Source organism: Papilio polytes, unplaced genomic scaffold (assembly GCF_000836215.1).
Source record: "Papilio polytes unplaced genomic scaffold, Ppol_1.0 DF822845.1, whole genome shotgun sequence".
Classification (NCBI taxonomy): domain Eukaryota; kingdom Metazoa; phylum Arthropoda; class Insecta; order Lepidoptera; family Papilionidae; genus Papilio; species Papilio polytes.
In genome coordinates, this window is record NW_013526359.1 from 463,908 (window position 1) to 489,891 (window position 25,984).

The following is a 25,984-nucleotide window of genomic DNA, read 5'->3' on the forward strand; positions in this document are numbered from 1 at the left end:
TTTAATTCCACGCGGACTGAGTCGCGGGCGAACGCTAGTTGAATATAAAGATAATGATTTTAAGCAAATGCCCTAAAACTCGAACGACATTGCTCGCTGTGTAACATTCCATATCGTAACTTCGGTCAGCCACAAGGCGGAAATATTTAATATACCATCAGATATATTATATATGAATACGTTTTTATTAACATAATTATAAATAATTCAAATACTTCTCAATTTAATTTATTTAAGTAAATCAATTAGATGCACTATCTCAGTTAATTCGTTGCATCCGTCACGGATAGTATAACAGCCAGTTCTATCCACGTCATCTTTTCCGGATATATAAATGGGATAATATATATGCTTTAAATAGACTCTGATATTAATTTCAACTATGATTTTTAAAATAAAAATAAAGTTTTCCACATAAATCATAAATATAAAAGTAATGCATATTATATCCTGTTACACGTCGTTTTACTTTACTTTTTTACTCTGTACAATGTTTTTGTATCGCGAATTCGGTGAACTACTATGATTAAAAAAGCTGTTTTAAATTTTCTGGTTACTTATTTTTTTCGTAGAATTTTCTTACTCACAGACTATCAATTCATTAAAAGGCTAAAAACAAATGATAAGTTTAACAGAATTGTTTTTTGTTTTGCGTTTTGTCTGGAAATAAACACCGAAGTATATTTTGCAAAGTGATAAAATAAAAAAAAAACGTATATGAAAGTGAGATGTGAAGCCGGCCAGGCGGTTGAGACTGCGAGCATTAGCCCGCGCGCGCCTGTCTGTTTGACAGTACTCGCAGAACTTTCCCGCGCAACGCACGCGCACTGTCAACGTATTACAACAGTCGGAAGCGTTCCGAAATTACGTGATTCCATTAAACGCACATTCCCATTCAATAGTGTAGTCGATATTCCTTTATTATTTTAGCAATACATTACTTAATCGGGTGTATAACAATACCTGTGTTTGTTTATTGTGCTATCGCGTAATACACCGAGTGAAGCAAAAGAACGAAGGACGGAAAAACAGCTGATTATATTCTTTTGGGGTGAGTTTGGATTACTTATTGTGGACGTAGTTGTTGCAACATTTAAAAAAACTTGTTGGATTTAATGCTCTACCGAAAGTACGTAACAAGTCTAGAATGATAAACTGTACAAGTCCGTAATAACTAGTTTATTTCTGCTGTACTGGGCATACTGGTACTGGTTAAAAAAAGTGTTATAAACACAAATAGTAACAATATAAAAAGAAAAATAATAAACTAATAAATACAATGAGTAAAACATAAACACGAAGTGACGGTAGACATAAAATTTGTAAAGATAAAAACTAAGTAATAAGTAAACTTAAGGATTACCCTCATATTTGTTTTTACTCCGACTTTAATGTTAAGTATATTGACCAATTCACTTATCTCATGACCTTGCATAAGGCCTGCACAACGGAATGTAAAACGATTTGTAACGAGTTACAAAAACTTAAAGTAAGCAATGAACACATACGAAAAAGACTTAGCCATATTATAAAAGCGTCGGTATGTTGTTAATCAATAATATCTTTCCTGTTTATTACAATTACACTAATTTTTGGTTGCTCTATCATTCTATTAGGTAATTAAAAGTTTTTGTAGAACAACTTTTAACTATGTCTGTATTCCTTTTTTAGTTAAGAGCAAGAACATGCGTTTTAATTCTGTCTCCAATAATTAAGTAAATATTGTTATTTTTCTAACAAGTCAACTTAAAAATTGTCACCTACGAAAATTTGAATGTTTGCTTTAATAGCTTATTTATCATAATACGTTGAAATTAGCGTGATTAAATCATTATTTTTCTAATCAAACCAAACATAGTCCATTCTAACTATGGTATAAAATGTTAGCGTGTTTGGACTTAGGAAGTACTTCCGAGCCCGTAACGGATGGAAGTGCACGATTGTGTGCAACGTAACCCGTAGTCCACGCCTCATTGCTACCACGTAACCATCATAACCTTACACCTGTAAATCCAGATTAAAATAAAAAGTATTAATAAAACATGTTGTGAAAACATTTAAGAAATACTGCCAGAAATTGAACTGAATTTATGTTTTACATAATGATTTTACATAAATAAAATTCAACGGTCATTTTTGCAATATAAACGAAACGACAAAAAAGTGAAACTTATCTTGCTTGTATTTTTAGATCAATTGTATAAAAAATAAGTCTGTTTTTAGATTGTAAGTATGTACTATAAACGACTATTTTGACATTTATTTTGAAATCAATTATTCAATTACAATCTATGAATAATTCCTCTCTGAACTTGTCATCATTATTTATGTCGTCATTTTTGGTATCACATTAAGATAAATAAAAAAAATCTGCTCCAATTCTTCAGAGTTTTATCTTACTGAATTCTAAAATACCCACATTATAACGGGAATTTAAAAGAACATATTGAAATTTAAAATACAGTCTTAAGGAAAGTGGTGCCGAAAATTTTTAAAAACATTGTTCAACTCAAATTCCTGAAATACAATAATAGTTAAAAAACAAGAGATCTAGACAATAGACTACAAAAAGGAAAGCGAAACTAATATCTCAGGCTTTCACGCGTCTAAGTAATATTGGTCTGGTCACGTTAGAATTTAGCTATGCTTAGTTTAAAATTAAACCAACCACGCTGTAAGTGTAAATTTTAAAAATTCCTTCTTTGTTTCCGCAAGAATGAAGTGAAAACTTTGTTTGACTGCTTAAAAATTAATGAATCGAATTTATTTTTATTAAAAAGCTCTACTGTTTCCCGCGTGTAACAAACATTCATTGTAATTAGGTTTGTCACCAGGCATAGTCGTATCAAGTAGCAAATTTGATAATAATGTAATGCAATATGTAAAAATCTACAATAAAAATGAAAAAAGTCTAATATAAAAAATATGTCCGAAAATAGTGGAATAGAACATAATTATACTAATACTAATATTGTAAATGCGAAAATATAGACGGATGGATGGGTGGATGGATGTTTGTTAGTGTTTGTAGCCTAAACGGCAGAACGGATTTCGATGTAATTTGGTACAGATGTAGAGGATAGTCTGGAAGAACACATAGGCATACTCACTTTTATTTTTTTTTAATTCCACGCGGACGGAGACGCGGGCAAAATCTAGTTTCCTATTATATAATTTCTAAATATCTTCAATCAATTTAAACTTGAAATTAATCCCATACATGAAATTACTTACTGTGTTAAATATTTATAAAAGTATTGATATTTTTTATGCTTACATAAGCAAATTGTTTATAATTTATCCTTATTGGTATTGACAACAAAACCTGTTAAGAGGCTTAAGCAATTCCGATTCTCAAATTGGATATTCCTTAACAAGCAGATTTACATCTTCAAGATAATTTATTAATGACTAGGTGACAAAATTTATTAACACATAGGTATTATAAATTTTACAATGGTATATTAAACATACACAAAAATTCATAATCGAAATAACAACCAATTAAATCTGATTCGATCTTAATTTTGTTAATAGTTAAGTTCATATCTTGCAATAGCCAAATTGTTTATCGATCTTACTATTGTAAATGCGATATCTAAATAATTAAAAAAGAATACAAATACATTTTCATAAAGCTCTTCTGTGTTGAGTAACTAAAATAAAAATGCTCTACATTTTCGAAATAAACATTCTGTTACTGTTTTAATTTATGGTATTAAATATAATAGTTTCTTACTGTAATTCCTTTTGTACTAAAATATGTGATATACGCTATACTTTAACAAATAATCAACTTTACAGCTAAGAAAAATCAAAGACTACATTCAAAACAAACCATCTCGTATGAAATGTGTAATGTTGCCATAAACAAACAATAGCTGGACATTGTTCTACAATAATATTTTGATTGTTATCACGGAGCGTGTTACAACATCGGTCGTCTTCGCCTTGGTCCGTCCACTATGAAAGCCGGGCACGCGCCTTGCATTAAGCAAGCCGCCAGCCGCCAGCCGCCAGCCGCGGACAACTTGCAAAACGCATCGCTTTCTAATGCTGGAACCTTCGAAAATGTGGAAAACTGCACCTTTGTTAACATGCTGAATCCGTAACACCACAATATTTACGAATATTTACAATTTTATATTAGCTGTGTCGTTTTTAGATCTACTATCGCCCTGAGAGAGATTTCAACGGCGCCCACTTTTTTTACCATGACTGGGGAGGAGACTAAGGGCCTGACCCCCCCAAATTGTAAATTATCTTATAACAATGTAACGTGTAAAATGTGTGATGGAAAAGTTGGATTTTGTTACCTATTTTTAAGCTATCTGAGCCTATATCTTAAGTGTTCGTCGATGTAACAATATAAAGTGCTCATGTTCAGTTGACCCGCACTTGACCGTCTTTTACTCACATGTTTTACGTAACAATTTAACACAGTCCATAAAGTATTGATTTTTATTATGAACACAATTACATCTCGGAATATATATTATGTTGGTTTACGATGAATAAGTTATGTTGTTCCTTTTAATTTAAAGGAATTTAATAAATCGATTTTTAACGTGGTATTATAAAATTATTTTTATGTAACATTTATTTATTTAAAATCATTTAATCAATTCACCGTTAAATAATTACTATATTACCGTATTTTTTTTTAGTGTTGCCACACATTTTCTCCAGTTTTTTTTTTTCCAAACACAATTAGAGATGACAATTATAACTATCAATAATACAAGCACTAAATTAGAAATGTTCGGTATAAACATTTAGGTAATAAATTCATGTTATTTAAATAAAATTGACGATTTCCTTTACAAGTATCAAGAATGTTATACTGTTGTGTCACTGGCGATTGAAAAACTACACAACTATCAGATATCACTGCAGCGTGATTTGCGAAAGGTATCTATTATTTGATGCAGGAACGATTATAGTTGCATGCAACGCGTTATATAAGGTTTCAGCTAAACTACATTCACGTATCAAAACGTGAGATTGTCATTTGCCAAGTCCGATAGTTTTTACATGCATACGTGACTACGAAGTCGATATAGAGTAACTATACTTCCGAGATATTTCGATCTATAGTATATCCGACCGACAATTTGATTGGTTCTATTGGTCATATGGTTAATCTGCATAACAGAGTACTCTCGTACCATCTAGGATGCGACTTGGAAGTTATGCTTTGTTCACTAAACTGTCAATAATATACCATTGTGATGAGACTGAACTAAGGTCACATACGTTTTTGCTCTAGGCGAGTATTCAATACCTATGTATGAATACGCATTAATAATTTTAGAATTTATAGCAACGTGTAAATCCCTGAGCCCATTTCTTTGTGTTCTTCACCAACGATACCGCTATATTTAAATCTACTAGGATATATCTTCATACTAATATTATAAATGCGATTTAGATGGATGGATGTTTGTAGCCTAAACTGCCGAAAGGATCTTGCTGAAATTTGGCATAGATGTAGAGGATAGTGTGGAAGAACACATAGGCTACTTTTGTTTGATTTTTTTAAATTTCCACGCCGATGGAGTCGCAGTCAAAAGCTAGTTTAAGATATAACTTCAGGTGAATGCCTTAGCTACTGCCGATTAAATAAAAAGAATCTTGGCCATTAGAATTAGTAGCACGTCTGTAGCAAGCCGGACAATTTATTTTCCCCAACACGTATTATATAGTTCATTGTTCGTCAGCACACACGAACAAGAAGCATAAAGGTATCTAAAATAGTTAATTCCAAATTAATAACAGCTCTTATCTATGACAGTGTTCTTGTTTATCGTTCAATAAAAAGATCTTTATAAAAGGCAATTTAAATTATGTTCAGATTAACGTAAATTAGCTTTAAAAAGAAGTATTTAATGTGTATTCTACTTTGTGTCAAAGAAAATTATCCGAAGGTATGTCAACATTACCAAACGTTTCTTCTTTTTCTTTCAACACATACGGTGGGGGAATACACAAGCTAATAAAATAAGCTCTAGTAAAACAATGTTAACGTAGATGCCACGGCCCGGTTGGGCGAAGGAGAACACCGCGGGGTTTAGTGGGTAGTCCGGCCGAAATATAAGGCCGGGAGTCCCACGCGAAACCGTCCCTGCTGCCTCCGCAGGATGGACGGTGAAGTGCGTAAATGCATTCCCCGCGACAACAAAAAATCCTAAAACAATGTTTAAGGAAAAATAAAATTAGAGTACCTACTCTCGAAAGTTAAATATAAAATCATGTGGTCATTTGAGACCAATACAATTTTTAAGTAAGTGTTAAAAACAATATGACTGGGAACTCAACTTTATGTTACCAGTCTTCTAGTCGTTTCTCATCCATACCATAACAGAAGTTGACAGACTAACCGATATATGGATCGCTAACGATGCTCTTTTATATTCTGCTTAGATAACATCGTTTTATACTTCTCTGTACGTGCCGCTCGTTCTGATCGAAATCGACGAGGAAAACATTATTTATGTTTTTTTTTCTCGTTTCGCAAAAAACAACACGTTCAAATATTATGGCATCACAACAAAGTCGCTTGAGGTTCCGTACATATTAATCATAGTCACTTTCTCCGTTACGTTACGTATACTTATAATGATAGTTTAATAGTAAATTATTAAAATATGAATAGACAATATGCAGTTTGATAAATCCTTCCGGCATTTTATTTTGAAATATTGTCAGGTGTTAAGTGTTTACAGAATCAAATATATTTTCTATCTTTTAATGTTATATCAAAACTATAGAGAAATCTTACATCACGTTAAATTTTCTCGACTTTAGGTTTGTCAAATAGTTTTTTTTTTATTAAATCCAACGACATAATTCAAACCGGTTTTCTACCAAATTTTGACAGAATGACAAATTCGAATCCACGTACTCATGATCAGTTCACTTAACCATTAGGTTATTGATGGTTCAAACATTTCATTAATTCATCATTAAACATTAAAATTGTTGCTTTTTACACAATGTGAAGGTTAGATCGCTGGTATGATTGCTTCGTGATTATAACATCCGATTGTATGCATTTATTGCAGACACAACTATATTTGTTGCCTCCATTTCGTAATAAACCAAGCTAAATACTAATTTTAAGATGAAAATAAACAAATTTGCATAAAATTGTAATAAAATAAAATTAATTACATTTAAATAATTCGTAATTATTCTAATTTATAACCTAATATCCAGATATTCCGAAATCTGAATCTGAATTTACTTTCAAGAGTATTTTAATCTCATAAAACAAACGTTAAATAAATAGAATAAAATTCGCACTTTTGTCTATCTATTTGACAAGAGCACAAAAAAAAACTTTAAAAAAGACATAAATGCGCACTCTATAAATGCGTATTCATCACGTCTTCATCCTTACGACCTTGGCGTCATTTATTCCAATATAATATCTCCAATTATAGATAGAATCGCAATAATTGCATTACAATAGTTGAGTACTTAAAAGAACAATATCCCATTACGCTTTACTACTGTCCTACTGAATGGTCTACTGTCTTTTGTTTATACAAAAATACGTTACAACCCATGACACATTTGTATGGAACAGTTTTACATAAATTGTTTATTGTGTAAATTTACCATAAAAATATTATTATTACGTTAACAACCAAATTGTTACTGTACAAATTTTAATGTATTTATAATGGGCAATAAATCATTAAGTTTTTTATAACTAATAATACCTTACTAGTAATAACTAAATAATTCGTTCCTTAACTGGCTAATCTTTTGCGAACATGCAACTTTTAATCGCTTATCCAGTGCAAATGCACTCTAACAATAGAATGGTCGCTTTGGTTAAAAGAACAAGTCACGTAATAAAATGGAGTAACGATTTAAAGCAGGAAACAGTTGACACCGCAGTGTAGACATAACATCTCCCTGACCTAAATATCTCACAACAAACTCTCCGTGACCGATACAAAAGTGACATACGAGACGTCTTGATTTCATAAGTGTGAAAATAAGTAGATCATTTTCTGATGTGAAATAACATTAAAGATTACGATATACTAGCTTTTGCGCTCGACTCCATCCGCGCGAAATAAAAAAAACTTGTTAGTAATCTATGTGTTCTTCCAGAAGCTCTATTACTCGTATTATACTAACCAGCTGTTGCTCTGGAATACGCCCGCGTGAAGTTAAAAAGTTTAATAAAGTAGCTTTTAAATGGTGAAAGAATTTTTAAAATCGATCCAGTAGTTTTTGAATCATTTCAATACATACAAAAATACAAATCTATCCTCTTTATAATATTAGTAAAGAAATACGAAATATCATGTCAACAAAGTCGTAAACACAAGTATTAAATGGGTTTTAGAAAGTTCTTTAACGTTAATGGATTGTTGCTTTCAAACAAAGCTTCAACAATAGGTAAACAAATTACTCCCGACTTATGTTAAGTGAGTAACTTTAAAGACCTGTACAATAACTTAAAAGAGCTAATCATGCTACTCGAATTTGTATTTAAATAAATATGACAATTGCAAAAAAGAATATGACAAAATCTTATTAGGATTTAAGACCTTATATGTACTTCTTTGTAAGCTCTACAACAATATTTAACAAGCAATATTTACCTACATTTTAGCTTTCCGCCAAAGGCCACATATTCACGTTAATGGTAAGACCTCAAAATGTTGGCCTAATGGCCAGGTATGCCGACCTCAATATGCGCTTACATAACAGTTACGTGGCATGTTCTAGTTGGACGCTCCCAAACTATTGTCTCATAATATCCATAATAACAGGGAATTCTACATGTTTCCGTATTGTTGCATAAAGTTTTTTTTAACCCACAATGCGTACTAATGGTTATAGGAATGAAGATTTCCTTCATGGACGCATGAAATAATTCATACATTTGAAGTATACTTTATTGCATACTAGCTTTCGCTCGCGACTCCGTCCGCGTGGTATTAAAAAAAAACAAAAGTGGATAGCCTATGTGTTCTTCCAGACTATCTTCTACATCTATACCAAATATCATCGAAATCCGTTCAGCCGTTTATGGTACAAACTCTAACATCCATCCATCCATCCATCCAAACTTTCGCATTTATAATATTAGTATGATTAGATTCCTCCGCGACTCTATCCGGAATTTATTTAAACTATTGTCTACTCTATGACAAATATCGAATTCCGTTCAGAAGTTTAAGCAGTAATCCATCTATTGTACCTTTCGCATTTATAATATTAGTAAGATATATTGAAATGAAAAAAAAAATAGTATATTTATATTACATTTGTAATATACTTTTTCTTTTCTTTTTGTTGTAAGATGTACCTAAAAGGGTAGTCATTGGCTCCTTAAGCATAGGTTTTCCTAATCAACGAGCCAAGGCGATATTGATGCTGTGATCACTGATTGTAAAATAAAGAATTTTTACTATCATTATTTTAGGCAATTAAATAACTTAGTTGTTCTGTGAAATGTTATTTTTCCAAACGTTCTGATTGAAACCGTTACCTCTACATTAAGACAAAAATAATGTTAACCTTTACCTACATATGGAATAGTTAACATATTTATAACATTTGTAATTAATGTTTCCGTTAATAATTAAAAAACAAGGAGTAAAGTTTGTTGGTAAACTAAGGTTAATGTTACACCGGTAAATAACAAAAATTGTTTGCAATAAATGGACCGCATAATTGCTTAATAACATTTTTAAACACTAATTAGTTAAAAGCACGATAAATAATGGCTACGTCCGCTAGTGAAAGTTGCTAAACAAATCGAGCAAATCATTTCCTAGTATTACCTCACTATCACAACAATTATCTCACAAATATCGATGTTTTATTTTTGATACAAATCAAAATGTTTCTACTATGGTTGACCTATTAATTTGTTAAGTTTATTTTATTTTGTAGAAATGGTTCATTGAATAATTGTCCCCAAATTTACCTAATACGATTATCGTGCGTGACTTAGTCTATACACTAATATCGGTTTTTATTTAACATTTTAAACGATGCACTTACAAGATTTAAGATGAAACGCTTTCAGTTTGCGTTCTAATAAGATTCAATGCCCCCGGCAAGTCCCGGCGCGGCGGAGGAACCACGCTTTCACATTATCAAGGATCGCTTGCTATTAAATGCCTTGTGCCTTTCTATATGAACTAAATCTTGACTATATATGTTTGTATGTATATCGTATTTCGAATCTAAAACAATGACACTTTTTTATTATTTTTTTAAGATTCTAACTCTTAATAGAAAAAAGTAAATTAATCAACTGTAAAAAAAATTAAAAATAGTTTTTCAACAATTATTTTTTTAAGTGTAAAATTTATAGTTTTGATTGATTTTTACTTTAAATTACGAAAACTGTTATCTTTCTGGACCTTCCTCAACGTTTATGTTATGACATAAAATTGTTACTTTAAAATTATTTTTTTTGCACTTTTTTATGTTTAAAATAAAATGTTTAAGAATGCTGTTTACGAAAAATTTACACTTAAGAATCACTATACAATTTGATCCGAAGGTAATATTATGGATATTAGATTTTCATCACTTTCCATTTTCTATATTGAATGTAACTTTATAGCCTTGGAGTCAGTCTATACTCCAGAGAGAAAACTAAAACTTTCGCCGACTGACCCGGTCATATGCACTTTATTGCATTTATTCTTTATACCGTCAATCAACTTTTACTTTCAATTTATTTATTACATTTAACAGGTAATTTATTTTTATATTATGTTTAAATAGACATTTCAAAATAATACAAAAATTAGCTACTAAAATTCATAATGTGTTACGCCGATTTTTGCTATGATCCTAGACTATGTACATCAATCTGTGCTGATGCAAATTTAAAGACACATATTGGTGCATCGTGTCATTTAAAAACACTAATTAAGGTAACATAGTGGCAACATAATTAAAGTTCTAGTGATGTGAAATAGCCTAGTATAGCTACGTTATCTAACCGTGCTAATGTAACGGGAAACGTGCGTGCACTTCGCGGCAACCTCTTGCCACACATACCGTTGAGAAACATATCTAGGTATTGATTTCTTACGTTTTGTCAATATAATACACTAGACAGGTGTTTGGTGTGCAACTTTTGTTGCTCAATTTGCTCTAAAGAATTCCTACTCGATACTTGATACTTAAGGCTACTTAACTTGTCTGACAATCCTGAGAAACTATTCAATATCATTTTATACCCTTGCCGACTTTATAGTTATTCAGTACTCGTACTAGCTGTTCCCGTGCGACTTCATCCGCGTAAAATTATGTAAATTTTATTATATTGTTAACATGTATCAAATTATCACGACATTATGACAACCCATGGCAACCTTGCTTCCTGGATGTTGGCAGCAACTTATGGTCTCTTTCCCACATTAGGGTTTTTATCTAAAATATTTACCCCTAAGTTTAATGGCGTGAAAATATATAGCCTAAAGCGTAACGTAAGTGTAGGACTTTTTATTAAAAAAAAAGAATTATTCAAAATATGCTGTAATTGCTGACATCTTAGGCAACAAAGAAGTGTGTGTTTACACTTTATTATAATAGTATAGATATTATAGACGAACCATAAAACAGGAACAAAAAAAATGTATTTGCTATTTTTTTTAACGTGAAATAGCGATTATCTCCCTGTTTTGTTTTAGGAAGTTAAGAGATAGAAAATAGAAACAAAATAGCCTAGCCAGCCTAGAAATAAAAAAGGTTATGTTTTTCATATTAACGCTGACAAATTACATTTGATACTCTTAAATAAAAAATAAGGAAGTTGAATTGGTTATAAACTTAAATCATTGCCTTGATCGTGATCGATATGAAATAAAAAACAATCCCATGCGAGCGAAGTGGTATTTAACCTTTCAAAACTAGTTTTAATTTTAAAACGGAGTTATTCAAATGTATGATGTTTTAACAGTGTATGTAAAATAAAGGCCTTAATTAAGCAAGAATTGTTGGCGACCCTTTGGTAATTTCTTAGATAGATACGGAGTTTAGTTATCTGCAAGGAATAATTTTATCCGTATGTGGAAACATACCAGCGGGGACCACTGTACACACACGTCAATTTATACTTTATCAATTTGTCTCGTTTTTTTCTCAAACAGAACTTAAAAGATGACAATATGTATAAATGTATTGGTAGTAGAAACCCACACTAATTCTTTCTCTTCATGTTATTAGAAGTATTTTACTTGTATTATTAGTCTGGTATTAGATTTTGTAATTTGCTGCAGTTTCACCGGCGATATTTCATTATAGACTTATTACTTGCCCAGGATCTAGCCAGATGAATGTGAAAGTCTATGTATTAAGCTTTTTATTATGATTGCTTGATATAAATCATTACTATATGTTTTGGTAATTATAGTTTGTAAACTATGGCGTGTATACTTTGAAAGTTAATATCACGTAAGCAATAGTTCGAGTATAATAGTCTTATTTTATGTCTGGTTTTCGTTTAATATCGTAATATGAAACAGTAAAAACCTTGTGATTTTAACATTTATGCTTTTTATAAATACAGCACTCTTATTTCTCAAGTACATATTGTTTTGATGTAAAAGACTTTAACTAACTAAATTTGTTTTAAAATTTTATTCATAATTTAAAAGATGTATTTCCTATTAACAAACAAATAAGTAGAAATCTAAAACTAAAAAAATCTCTCTTAACAATAGTCACTGAAACAATCTTTAAGTAGGTTTATTATGATTAATGCAATCTGTGACATGAAAAGATAGACAGGAAATATAACCAATTAGCGTACGGCCATTTTTGTTTCTGTAGATTAATGTTAAAAGATAAAACAGACAAAAGGGAAATATGAAAAATTCAACACAGTTTGTTAAGTACATTCTCTTAATAGGAATTATCTTAACAGTTTTACCCCAATATTACTAATAAAGTATGTATCATTTGAGAATTAAGGACTTGTACCAATACTTATCCATAACAAACATGTAATTAAATTTAATAAGCCTTTTTATTTATTTTAATATCATAAAGAGGAAAGATTTGTTTTTTTATATGTATTGAAATAACTCAAAAACTACTGGATCGATTTTTAAAAATTCTTTTACAAAAGGTAATTTATCTGTGAGTAACATAGGCTAAACTTTTTATTATTTTTTAATTTTACGCGGGCGAAGTGGCGAGCAATAGCTAGTTTATAAGAAAAAGTAGTACCCCTTGTTTCTTAATATTTATTCTCAATTTATTTTTAATACTCATAGTAACTTAAGTATGGTTGCTGTTATCATTAACATTGACTTATTAGCCTGATTCTTACCGGTTTTGTGAGCTTTCGTACAGACAAAAGCGGGTGACCGCGTTGACAAGTGCAGAGAAAGTCGCAGTGCATGCATAGCTATAGCTGACAAATCAAACTTCGTCAGAGCAACGTTCACTAGATATAAAATAAAAGCGAGTTCTACCACTTTTACTTGCAACACTCAAACCAATTATTATAACTAATGTACAGTACTGACTATCGTAAATAATAATTTTGAACATAATAGCATATCTGTGCAAAATATGGCAAGACAAATAATTAGAGTGGACATTTATTAAGGAAAAACTGCTACTTAAAATAGTCTCATCATTGTCAATAGTAGCGAACATTCACATTTTTCACATTTATCATATTATTGCAATAGTAATAAACAAGCAAGTTAGCATATGTTTCCTAATAATCATTTTAATAAGTAACATTCCTTTCAAGTTGTGCTATTGAAATCGACTAGTTGCAACAGCTCACGATTGAAAAAAGTATATTATTTTTAACTCCAAGAAACCTGTAGACCTAAGAAATTGCCCTAGCCTATAACCTGTTCCCAACCCGTCTAACAAACTTGTTCCTTTCTCCTTTTAACAGCAACGTTCCACATGCTAGGAATGTATGATACAAATTTATTTTGTTCTAATGCAATATTCATTAAAATAATAACATAGAAAAAGGATTTAGAAACATTAAAGAATATAAAAAGCATTTTAAAATAGACTGAAGCAAGTAATTTTTGTTTATATAACGCGTCTCCAGTACCAGGAGAGCAGAAACACGACGGAGATCGTTGGTCGTTCGGAGTTGCGCGTTGATGTCTTTCACTAGCATTATCCAACATCGATTATTGTATCGCAACACGAACACTTTAAAAGGTCAGTTCTAATCATCATAAGTAAACACTTAAAGTGTAGACATAAATTATAATCATTAATGTGTTGAAAGTGTAATCTTTAAGAATCTATTAAAGTTTTTTGTTTGAACCTTACATTTACAAATATATTATGGCTCACAACTCAAATAATTCATTTGTGCGGCGAATAAAATTGTCTCTAACATTTGCTATGTGCGTGAGTGACATGGCCCGATTGTACACATTACACAAACGTCCCTAATTAAGCCAGTTTTGACGACACGCATAAATACAAAAACTTCATAGTGTTGCGTAATAACTATTGTTAGCAATTGGTATCGTTGGTGAGAACATTTTTCTTTGTAGTGTAAGCCGATACGATACTTTACTACAATCACTCACGTTAAGAATAGTTCTCATTGGATGATTTCATTTTTCAAACATTAATTCGTCTCTTACTATTCAGTACAGTGCCAGGATAAAATACAGTTGCTAACCAAATAACGACATTTACTTTCTTAAGCGAAAAAGTTGTGTTAAATTAATAATACTTTAAAATTAATTTATTCATACTTTATTACTTATTTCCATTAATTTATCACCACGCACAAGCTGATCAGTTAATGTCTATGTTAGACTCTCAACGTAAGGTTATTTGAAAATCAAATAGCAACGATAAAATAAACTAAAGAACAATCTGGATCATCAAACGCAACATCAATTTGTGTGCTTTGTTTCGTAACACAATGCCGGAGGTGAATCAAAAAAGGAACGTTTACAAGTAAAGCGTTCAACGATTTACAATTCACAGCACGGCATTTCCTTAACGCTTTTGTGCGCGTGTCGCTATTGGAAAATACTTTACATCAAGATCTACGCACAACGATAAGCTAATACGTAAATTAAGTGCAGTTTAGTGCAGCAATTTTGAGGAAGGGCACACGTCATTGATTACAATTGTTCCCATTGCACACTTGTTTGTGATTGTAAGTTGATTACGTTTTACTTACAATATTAGGAATGCTAGACATACCTTGTATTTTATTATAACATTTTTAATATTACTGATTCGTACTTACCTGATCGCAAAGTAAAACCTATCAGAGGATTTGTGTAGAATTTTTCTGTTGCGTTTTAAACGTTTGATTCTTTAAATGCTGAAATTATAAAGGTTTGTTTATCTATAAAATGTAAGAGGAAAAAGAAACATATTCAAGACATGTTTAACCAATTTACATACAATTCACAACACGCACATGTTTCGAACTTAAAAAGATCATTTTAAACTCATTTAAAATAACTGTTCTAACAATTCCGTTACGAAGTAACGAAAATAGTTTCAAAGCACAGACTAGTAGTAACTGATAGTATTAATTTCAGATTTGTAATTCTAATCAATTTTTCTTTAAGCTATAATTCCTAACAGTATCAACAAATCGTAGAAATATTTGGCAATACCAAAACAAATCCAAGTAGAGCAAATAAATCATCATCATCATCTTCCTCCTTATCCTACTTCCGTAGGGTCGACGCAACAGTTTTTTGTCAAAACCTACTTTTGGATTCGGCGCTATTTTTGCGGACGGCAGGCTCCTTGCTAACCCTACTTGGGATTATTTATTTAGAAAATAAACTATTTCGTTATGTGATAAATAAAACATTTATAGACTATTTATCTATGTTTCAAATACGTTTATCATTTTAAATAAAAAATTCAAACAATTATTTGCATTGTTAACGGACAAGCAGTGAAACATAATTTGCACACCATAAAATAACAAACGAGATGTGGTTAATCCATATGATTACGTTCAACAATGATTTGCATTGTATAGTATGATATAATCAATTACTTTGTGTAAATATTACGTTACGTTGCATGGACCACAACAATACCAGATGTGGGTCAACAAGAAACAAAGTGGAAAGAAGGTTACCGTAATCTGCAACCGTGTCAAAGTAAATCAACCTTTAATTATATACTAAAAATAAAAATTCCAGATCATAGATAATTTATGCTTTGCTATAACATGCTATATTTAAATTTACACCCGTAGTTTAAGCTATTTTTTAAAATGAATTCAGTTGAAAATAATCCATTTTTCGAATGTTTTACGTTTGAGATTAAAGAATGCACACGAATCGTACGTTTTAACCTATTGTGCAATGTTTATTATTAAATAATTAAGACTTTCGTCTCGGTTAAATATGAGTTGTCATTGAGGCAGTCGAGCACGCCACATCGAGTTAATATTACGTAAAAGCCGGCTCACAACGATTTCAACAGGTCAATATGACCACGGCGAATTTTTAATCCACCATTGCAGATTGATTATCGAATGTGTTAGCACATCACGAGAGTAAACCTGACCTAACATATAACACTGGGTATGCGTTAAATGAAATTTTTTCATAGTATTACATGGTTTTTAAACTATATCGAATTTATAATTTTCTATACCACAAGATTAGCTTAGCATAAATCTTCCTTTGTTTATTGAATCTTTATTACAATCTATACTAATATAATAAAGCGTAAAGACACACTTTGTGGCGTAAGATGTCAGCAATCACGGCATATTTTTGACCAATTCTTTCTTTAGCAAAAAGGACTAAAATTACGTCACACTTTAGCCTACATATTTTTACGCTATTAAATTTATGGCGTTAGTAAATTGTTTAAAAACTAAGGTCGGAAAGGGACCATAAGCTACAAGCTACCAACATCAACTAAGACTGCCATGGTTTGTCCTCAGGTCATTTTGACATTTTTAATTGATAATTTGACAAATGTAAACAATAAAATAAAATTTTCATGATTTCCTGCGGATGAAGACGTGCGGGTACAGCCGATAAGATATAAACTGCATGGACATTAATATCCACTTTAAACGCCAAGGTACTAAAGTACAAACATACGGCGAAAATAATACTTTTATACACGTGACGAACACAGAAAGAAGAAACATTTAACACTCAATGATTTTATTAGTAACTATAGAGAATCTTCAAACACGAATACATCGTGAGCTTACAGTCCTCAGAAGCAAGGACATTATTTGTCTACGAAATGTAAAGTTCAACCTTGCTCGACAATCCGTACGATAAAGGACATGGCCTAGTCTCAGTCTTGAAATAGAAATGCTAATATATTTTTATGCGCTGCCTTTGTCCACTACTTTACAATTATGCAAGTGCTATGAATTATAATTGTCTTCAAGGTTCAAATACTGACTCACATATAGACAAACTAACAAAATTCGGATCGTACATTTAATTACATCGCCCAAAATTATAACTTCATTCTTTAACCCTTTTTGATAACACTATTGTTTATTAACACGAAGTGAAAGCTTGTTCCATTCAATTAATCGATTTGTCTTTTTGTAGCATCGCTATTTCATCACCGTTACTTTCAAAACGTTATTGATTAGTCTCGGCTCTATTAGATTCAGTTATTGGACCCTTTATAGAAAATTTATACTATTAAAAACCCTTTTTATCTCGTAGTTTAATGCTAGTTAAAATTATAAACGTTACAGAGAATGTGGTAATATCTAAATTGTATATAATGTAGTAGTTTTATTTCAAAATAAAGTAAATAATTCTAGTTCTGTTTCTTTATACTTCTACAATTTCAGAAATATTGTAGCTTATTGTGGCATATTTAGATTTGTTATGTATAGAGTTATTTTTATTAATATAAACTTAGTAAATGTACTACCATTATAATATCGACCTTTCAAACACGTTTCATAACAATTCTTTATTAGGCTTTCACTTTCGTAGCTCATCCGAGATAATTGACTTTCATAGTTACATTTTTAAGATAAGGCCTTGTTCAGATATGATTAATTACTTTGTAGTATTGGAATTCAAAACTTTCATATTACGAAGAATTTATTTATAGTTGCTAAGAAATCATAAAAATAATTCCATTGAATTACTTCGTATATTATTTACTGGTGTAGTGTGTACTCTTTGCCTTATCATTGTCAATCGATATTTCGCATGATTTAAAGCCTTGACCAAAAGGTACCCAATATTGACCTTTACGTTGCACAAAATCAACAATACACATTGAATATTCTCTAAAATGAATTTGAATTGACGGTTCAGTGAATGCAATAATTTATGTGTCAAGTATGAGTAAACTATTAATATTATATTCAAATTAAATAGTCAAAGAGCCTTCACCTATTCATATTTGTTAAGATATTTCGACACAAATGACTTCCTTTAAAATATAGACGGACAGCCATATTAACAATACTTTAAAACACACAAACTAACTCCAATGCGACAACGCAAATATATCGAACGTTCCGTTGTGACGACTAGTAAAACAATGAGCTTGTTGGCGACTGAGCGCCGAGACTGCAACTGAGCGCCCGAGCCACTCCTTGCCATATATTTTATAAAACTACCAACCACTATTCCTTCCGTTTCCTAATATTTTCCTAACAATATTGTTGTATTAAATAAAGATAAATGTATTGATAAATAGCACAAATTAACAAATAAATTTTAAGAATACAGAATACATCAAAAATAGTTAAAAAGCTAACGTAATTATTTGAAGAGCGTTTTAGAAAATATATTCTTTGTTTGGATTGAGTCAGCCAATCACAAGATCTACTGTGTTCCGGTCAAAAATTAATCAACTGTTACGACATTTTTTTCTTATTCTTAATTATAACCTAATAAGGCCTACGGTAAAAACATAACTACATTAGTGATGAAAATACTTGAAGAATCGATACAAAAAAGTCAAACAAAAAAAAAGGGACCCACCTGCAAGCACTAACTTTCGGATAAAAAAAGAATTATCAAAATAGGTCCACTATCGGCAGAGTGATGCCGTAACGCACATAAAAAAAAATAAAAAGAAAAAAAAACGTACAGACGACTTGAGTACCAAAGCATTAATTTGTCTACACTGATAGTACATAAATATTTACGAAACAGGTATTTGTTAACTATTAACATAAAAATTGCATCCATTTTGTAAACGTCAATTAGATTTCGACAAATACAATTGTGATATCAAACATTATTTAAATACGTAACTATGATTTATTACAAACTTGTGGCATAAGAATAGAACTATCCCAATATTGGAAAAAAGAAAAAGCTTAATTTACTTACCTAATGTTTTGATAATACGGCCTTGCAACTTACAACTAAATATTGCAATATGCCTCAGCCGTATTATGTAAGATAATGTGCCCAACATTTTCTTCCGCGTGCATACTTCGAAACTACCGTTGCAAAAACAAAACTAATAAATCTTTTTTGTTCTGTATCATTTTCTATTATGTAGTATTCTTACATTTATTTCTAACATAATAATGATAGTTTTAAATAAAATAGAACGAAACCTGTTCCATGTTAATAAACTCACACACTTACACACAAACATGTTATAGGGGAGCTAAGGGCTTGTTGTAACAGGCACTTTTCACTATATATATATACTATCATAAACTTTATTACTATATTTCTTTGAGTCCATTTAACCTATAAACCGTGCCACATCATGTGTCCATAGGTAGTTGCTACTTTACTCTACGCTATTCAAGGATATTGACTTTCCATACATTTTTAGGCTAATTAACGTCAAGTATACAGGTTAAATATACATATGAGCATGGCATTAACATAGCCATGAGCAACATACCTAAATGCTTAAGCATACATCAAACTTGTTGCCTACTTGAGACCGGGACGGTGTTTAAGTTGGCAGACATCTGTTTAAGAAAGTAATAAGATAACTGAGTTTTGTTAGTTTTAGACTTATGGGGCGTTATCATCGCTTCTCGACAAAGCCACCTGACAAAAAAAAACTTGTTTCATACTTAAAAATGAATATAAAATACCCTTAATTTCATATATTATGTGTTAAATATTTATCATTTTAATGTTATAAAAAAGTATTGTCAGTCGAAAATGTTTGCTATATATTCAACAAAAATGTAAGGTAATAAAAAAACTCGAAGCTTAAATTATTTTGAAAGGTATCATGGAAAAGCATTTAGATATCTATTCTAATTATCACGAAGTAACTTAAGAATTACTAATTCCAAGGGTATTCTTGAACACATTAATATTAATTCATATTTACAGGTAATATGCGTCGACTGTACCTGACAGATAGACATTTGCGTGTGATGCTGTGGTGCATACTTCTGGGATTGCAACCGACGTTCGCCGGTATACTGGACCCCTTCAACTGGGCACGCTCTGACCGTATCGAGGTCAACATTCCTTGGTTACCTTGTAAGTTAATTAATTTTATATGTCTTTATTTGTTCTCATAAAGAAGCCAAGCAAATAGTGGAATAAAAAGATAAATAGGCAACTACTGCTGTCAATTAAATAAACATTGTAAACGACTTTTATTCGATCTTAGGTTTCTATCCTACTTTTTGTTCCAGTTGAAAATGAAACTCGATGTTACGACGAACTCGGCTGTTTGAACATCACAAGAAGTTGGTATCATCTGATTCATCGACCATTCAATGTTTTTCCTCTGCCTAGAGTCGTTATTAACACCAGGTTGGTATAATCTTACTTATTTTTGACCGACTTCCCAAAAGAAGGAGGTACTCAATTCGTCTGTATGTTTTTTTTTTTTTTTATTTTTTTTTTTTTTATGTGTGTTACGGCATAACTCCGCCGCTAGTGGACCGATTTTGATAATTCATTTTTTATCCGAAAGGTAATGCTTGCAGGTGGGTCCCATTTTTTTGTTTGATTTTTTTAAATATGAAAGTTTAGATGGATGGATGTTTGTTAGAGTTTGTAGCCTAAACTGCTGAATTTGACGTAGATGTGGGGAATAGTCTGGAGGGACACTTAGGTTTCCTTTTTTTTTCATTTCACAGGGTCGGAATCGCAAGTGAAAGCTAGTAACAAAATAAAATAATCACGTTACATTAACATAATTAATTCCCGCTAATTAAAACAGAAAAAAAAATCTTTCTGCCGATATATACGGTTTAGTATGTTTTTATTTCATACTATTAGATAACTTATTTAATTGATACTGTCGCTTTAAATTCAGAGCAACACTTTTCGCCAAACTCTCGATGCGCGCCAACCTATCCATACTTCTAGTGACATTGACAGCTGTCAGCTAGGGACGTGACGTTTATGCCGATAATCTAGAGTTGCGTCAACTCTAACAGCACGGTACTAATTTTGTTCCTAACAATACAGTCTAATGGTTAATATGGTAAGCCCATGATAACGCAGTTGTAGGCAAAAACTAGTATGAATAATTAGTAGCCTCTTAAATCATGACTTTAATAAATTGTCTGTAAAAGCCAAAAATATTTTTTCTCTTGCAAAAAATACGCAACATGTAAGTTGTGAGATAAGATTACCGTTCGCAAAAACATAAGTGGTATGTTTTGTAGATTTCGTCTCGCATGATGTCGGTTAGTAGAACGAGGACATATTGTTCTATTAAATATGTAAAAATTGTTTAAACTTTCAAATATTCTTCTCGCGTATCTCATAAATAGGTTTTTTTCCTTCGCTTTTGCTATACTGAGTATAGCATTTATTTTATAAATAGCGATAATATTGTTCATTTCCTTTTTACAGCTACACCCAAATACTTATGTCGTAATAACATTTCAGATTCATTTTATACACTAAGAAGAATCCAACAGACGGTCAGATATTAAATGTAAATATGAATAAAACAATAATCAAGTCCAACTTCAGCCCAAAACGTTTGACAAAGTTGATAATACACGGCTTCATAGACACGCCGCTATCCAACTGGGTAAGATTCAATTAAAAATAATCTCTTACACTATTGTTTCTATAGCATAATATTAGTACTCATGTAACATAACAAATTGTGACGTCACGTCAGCATGTATTTGTTTTATGTAGACTTGACTCGAATTTTTTATAAACTCTACATAAAAGATATACTGGAATTGAACTATATAGTAGTACCTTCAAAAAACATTTAATAGCCTCGTTGACATCCAATAAGTTAGTTTTTTCATGAGATCTCTTGTTTATAGGTAAGCGAGATGAAAGACGAGCTCGTGAAAGCAGATGACTTCAACGTGATTGTAGTGGACTGGGCCGGCGGCAGTCTGCCGCTCTACACGCAGGCCACCGCCAACACGCGGCTGGTAGGCTTAGAAGTGGCGCACTTTATTAACACCTTACAGGTAATTCAAACTACAAATAAATAAGAAATAATTTACAACACGAATATTGTCTACGTTTTTATTGACTGTAGCAGAGAATTACAATTTTCTTTCTTGCACTTTTCAAACTATAACTGCTTTTGGTTAGCCCTCTGCATTTTGTTCTTTGACTTTCCTCAAGTCTATTTCCCGCCATCATTTACCTATCGAGTTTACCTTATGCCAGCAGTTCCTGGAACACTTTCAGAATTACTGGGCTGTAGTGAATAAAATTCTGCGAAGTTTAATATATTTTTTGTTGTATACAACCATTTAGTGATACATGATGAACGCTTTTTCTTACTAATATTATAAAGAGGAAAGATTCGTTTTTTTTGTATGTATTGAAATAACTCAAAAACTACTGGGCCGATATAAAATATTCTTTCACCATTAAAAGGTACGTTAGCAGTGAGTAACATAGACCATATTTTTTATTACTTTTTAATTTCACACGGGCAAAGTACCGAGCAACAGCTAGTATTATATATTAAAAAAAATAATGTGATTTTACAGAAAGATCATGGTTTAAATCCACTTGATGTACACATCATTGGCCACTCTTTGGGCGCGCACACGGCTGGCTACGCCGGAGAGAGAATTCAAGTAAGTGCCTTAAAAGAGCGACATATATAATTACTGGCAATCTGAATTTGTTGAAACAGGTTCTTCATACTGTCTTTGATTTAGCTTCTTATATTGTAGGGATTAGGAAGGATAACTGGTCTCGATCCAGCCGAACCATATTTCCAAGGAATGCCAACACATGTTAGATTAGATCCTACTGACGCTGAATTCGTTGATGTCATCCACACTGACGGCAAAAGCATTTTCTTATTAGGTAATGTTTTAATATTTACACTTGCTTTTACATTCATCTTATATGTAGTAGATCCATTTTAAATAATCAATATTGGTGTAAATAAATCGCTTATAGCTTTATACTCGTATTAACAAACTAATAATGTAATACTTATGTATTTTTTGTAAATATGTATTATATGCTTCCTAGCCTCTGATGTTCATTTCATGTAGTTATATAAAAATATTGAAATTCATGATTATTTATTGCATAATTCCACTAATTATCAACCTGTTTATCCCATGCGTGCGACAGATTTTGTATTTATGGCAGGATATGGGATGTCGCAGCCGGTAGGGCATTTAGATTTTTACCCCAACAATGGGAAAGAGCAACCCGGCTGTGACCTCACTGAAGGCCCTCTGATACCGCTCACACTCGTCAAGCAAGGCCTAGAGGAGGCCTCCAGAGTGCTCGTCGCCTGTAACCACGTCAGAGCTATCAAACTGTTCACAGAATCTATTAATGGAAAATGTCCCTACATTGGTAAGGAATATAATCATTTATTTTTAAACTTAAGTATTGATCTCGACGGGCAATTGAACTTTGTAAGTTTTTTTTATTTATAGGTCACCAATGTCCATCTTATCAACACTTTATTTCTGGAAAATGTTTCCATTGTGGGCATGGTTGTGCCATAATGGGGTAAGTTTTTTTCAATAAATTTTTTATCCCTGTTTTAACAAAAAACATATATAAAACATATTTGCGATATGTTGCTATCGATAATACTTATTTCGTGTTTTTTTTTTTTAACATTTCGAACACCTATTTATTACTGTTTAGATTCCACGCAGACAGTTCTCCGGGTCTTATAGCTAACAAAAACAATCAGTCGGAAAACGAGGTTTATCCGTCCGAAGAACAAGAAACTATTGGCGCTAAATACTTTTTAAGTACTGGAAAAGAACAACCATTTTGTCGTAAGTTTTATTACAATCAAATCAATTTAATTTAAGAGTATAGACAATATAATGTTGTTTTTATTTCCAGACCGACACTATAAAGTTGCAATACAATTGGCCAACCCAAAAGGAGCTGAATCTTGGGTTCAGGTAAAAAAAATGTTTCTGTTTAACTAATTTTACATTAAAAGAAATAACAGAATTTCCCTCTTAAATATTGATTTTTTTTCCATCAGGGTTTCCTTAAAGTAACACTAATGTCGGAGAGAGGGGTAATCAGAGGGATGGATTTGACACCGAGTAATTATGTCAAGTAAGTATTTTACAGTGACGACTCTTATTAATAATTATTCTATTCAGAACATATTTAATATGTTATGTTTTTCAGATTAGAACATGGAACAACATACACAATAGTAGTCACTCATCCTGTAGATTTAGGCGGTAAAATAAGAAAAGTATGAATTTAAATCTTTTTTTAAATTATTTCACTTTTTTAAATATTTTAAATGAATATTTGAACTGTTTTTAGGTAGAGTTATCGTGGGAGTACGACATGAATGTACTGGAGCCGCGATCTCTTTGTATCTTATGGTGCAATGACCGACTCTACGTAAAGTCGGTTCTCGTAGACCAGATGGAGATGCCAAGTAGAGGGTAAATTGTTAACAATCCTTTGTAACTTCTGTCTACGAAGCAGATGATAGCTGTTAATTTAATTATCTACTTTTTTTTAAATTTCTATTAATAAAGTGACAGCCAGAGACTTTCAGTCTTAGGAAATATGAAATACCATGTCTGTTACCAAATTAAAAAGTTAAAAGCAAAACACTAGTATCGTATCTGTTTTAATTCATGAGTATTTTTAGACAACTTATTTAATTGATACTGTCGCTTTAAACTCAGAGCAACACTTCTCGGTGGGGTCTGGACCCAGGTTGCGCGCCAATCTATCCCTTCTAGTGACATTGACAGCTGTCAGCTAGGGACGTGACGTTTATGCCGATAATCTAGAGTTGCGCCAATTCTATAGCACGGTACAAATTTTGTTCCTAACAGTATGAACGCTTATAACAGTATCTTTTTCCGCAGGAAGAGAAATGTAGATTTCAGCAGTAAATTGTGCACGCCGAAACGTGAATTTGCAGAAATTCCCAATAGGGGATCCGCAAGTTTCTATGACAACTGCAGCAGATAGCCAACGTGCCATACAAATGACGCTAGCACCATTATTTATTACAAATTAATAAGGAAAGCTTTAAGTCATCAAAATTGTGATGGATCAGCCTATTTTAAAGTGTGTTTTGTGGTTAGATCTCTTTGTGACGGCGTATTTATACCCAATGACTTTATTAGTTATAAACTTGGTTTCCATTATGTGATGTTTGTTTGAATCCATGACTTGTGATGAAGAATACTCTTAACAATATTTGTCTGTGAGTTTCATTTTATCTCTTCATTTAACATTGTCAAGCTACTGTGAGTATTTTTGTTGATTAAGTTTATGATCAACGATTTTGTAAATATGATACACTATGAATTTAATGTTAAGATTTAAATAGTTTAAAATGTATTTTTATTTAATGATATATTTATTTTGTAACAATATACGAATTATTATAAAAAATACTGTCTTTCTTATCTTTATTGTCTAACCAAAACTATGTAATAACGAATATTTGTAAAATTGCTTTAAAAAATCAACAAGAAGGAGCTAAATTCACCTCTTTATTTAAAGTGGGATTAAAAAATTAATTTGTGAAATTGATCATGACCCGGTTTTTGTTCCTGCTTTTGTATCTGTTAACTATTTTTTATTTTTAATCTACT

General features: G+C 31.6%; 1 protein-coding gene across 2 annotated transcripts; it reads left to right on the forward strand.

Annotated features, from left to right (window-relative positions):
• The first annotated feature begins 772 nt into the window (after positions 1-772).
• On the forward strand, positions 773-25,726 carry LOC106105587 (pancreatic triacylglycerol lipase-like). 2 transcript variants are annotated; one of them, XM_013285985.1, is made up of 15 exons: positions 773-1,051; positions 20,298-20,450; positions 20,609-20,729; positions 21,819-21,966; positions 22,217-22,369; positions 22,904-22,993; positions 23,093-23,228; positions 23,505-23,735; positions 23,819-23,894; positions 24,036-24,172; positions 24,243-24,304; positions 24,391-24,467; positions 24,543-24,612; positions 24,687-24,811; positions 25,247-25,726. In XM_013285985.1, exons 2-15 carry the CDS (start codon positions 20,303-20,305, stop codon positions 25,350-25,352), a joined length of 1,680 nt encoding a protein of 559 aa, XP_013141439.1. In that variant the 5' UTR covers positions 773-1,051; positions 20,298-20,302; the 3' UTR covers positions 25,353-25,726. The 2 variants fall into 2 exon arrangements, with proteins under 2 accessions (XP_013141439.1, XP_013141440.1); XM_013285986.1 differs by having other exon boundaries at positions 774-1,051; positions 23,523-23,735.
• Positions 25,727-25,984: the final 258 nt, after the last annotated feature.

What these genes read in the sequence shown, in the direction of transcription:
- LOC106105587 (XM_013285985.1), top strand. Translation starts at nt 20,303, where the DNA reads ATGCGTCGACTGTACCTGACAGATAGACATTTGCGTGTGATGCTGTGG. An exon ending in ACACGCCGCTATCCAACTGG is followed by an intron (nt 21,967 to 22,216) that starts GTAAGATTCAAT and finishes TCTTGTTTATAG; the next exon opens with GTAAGCGAGATGAAAGACGA. An exon ending in TGGAAAATGTCCCTACATTG is followed by an intron (nt 23,736 to 23,818) that starts GTAAGGAATATA and finishes TTTTATTTATAG; the next exon opens with GTCACCAATGTCCATCTTAT.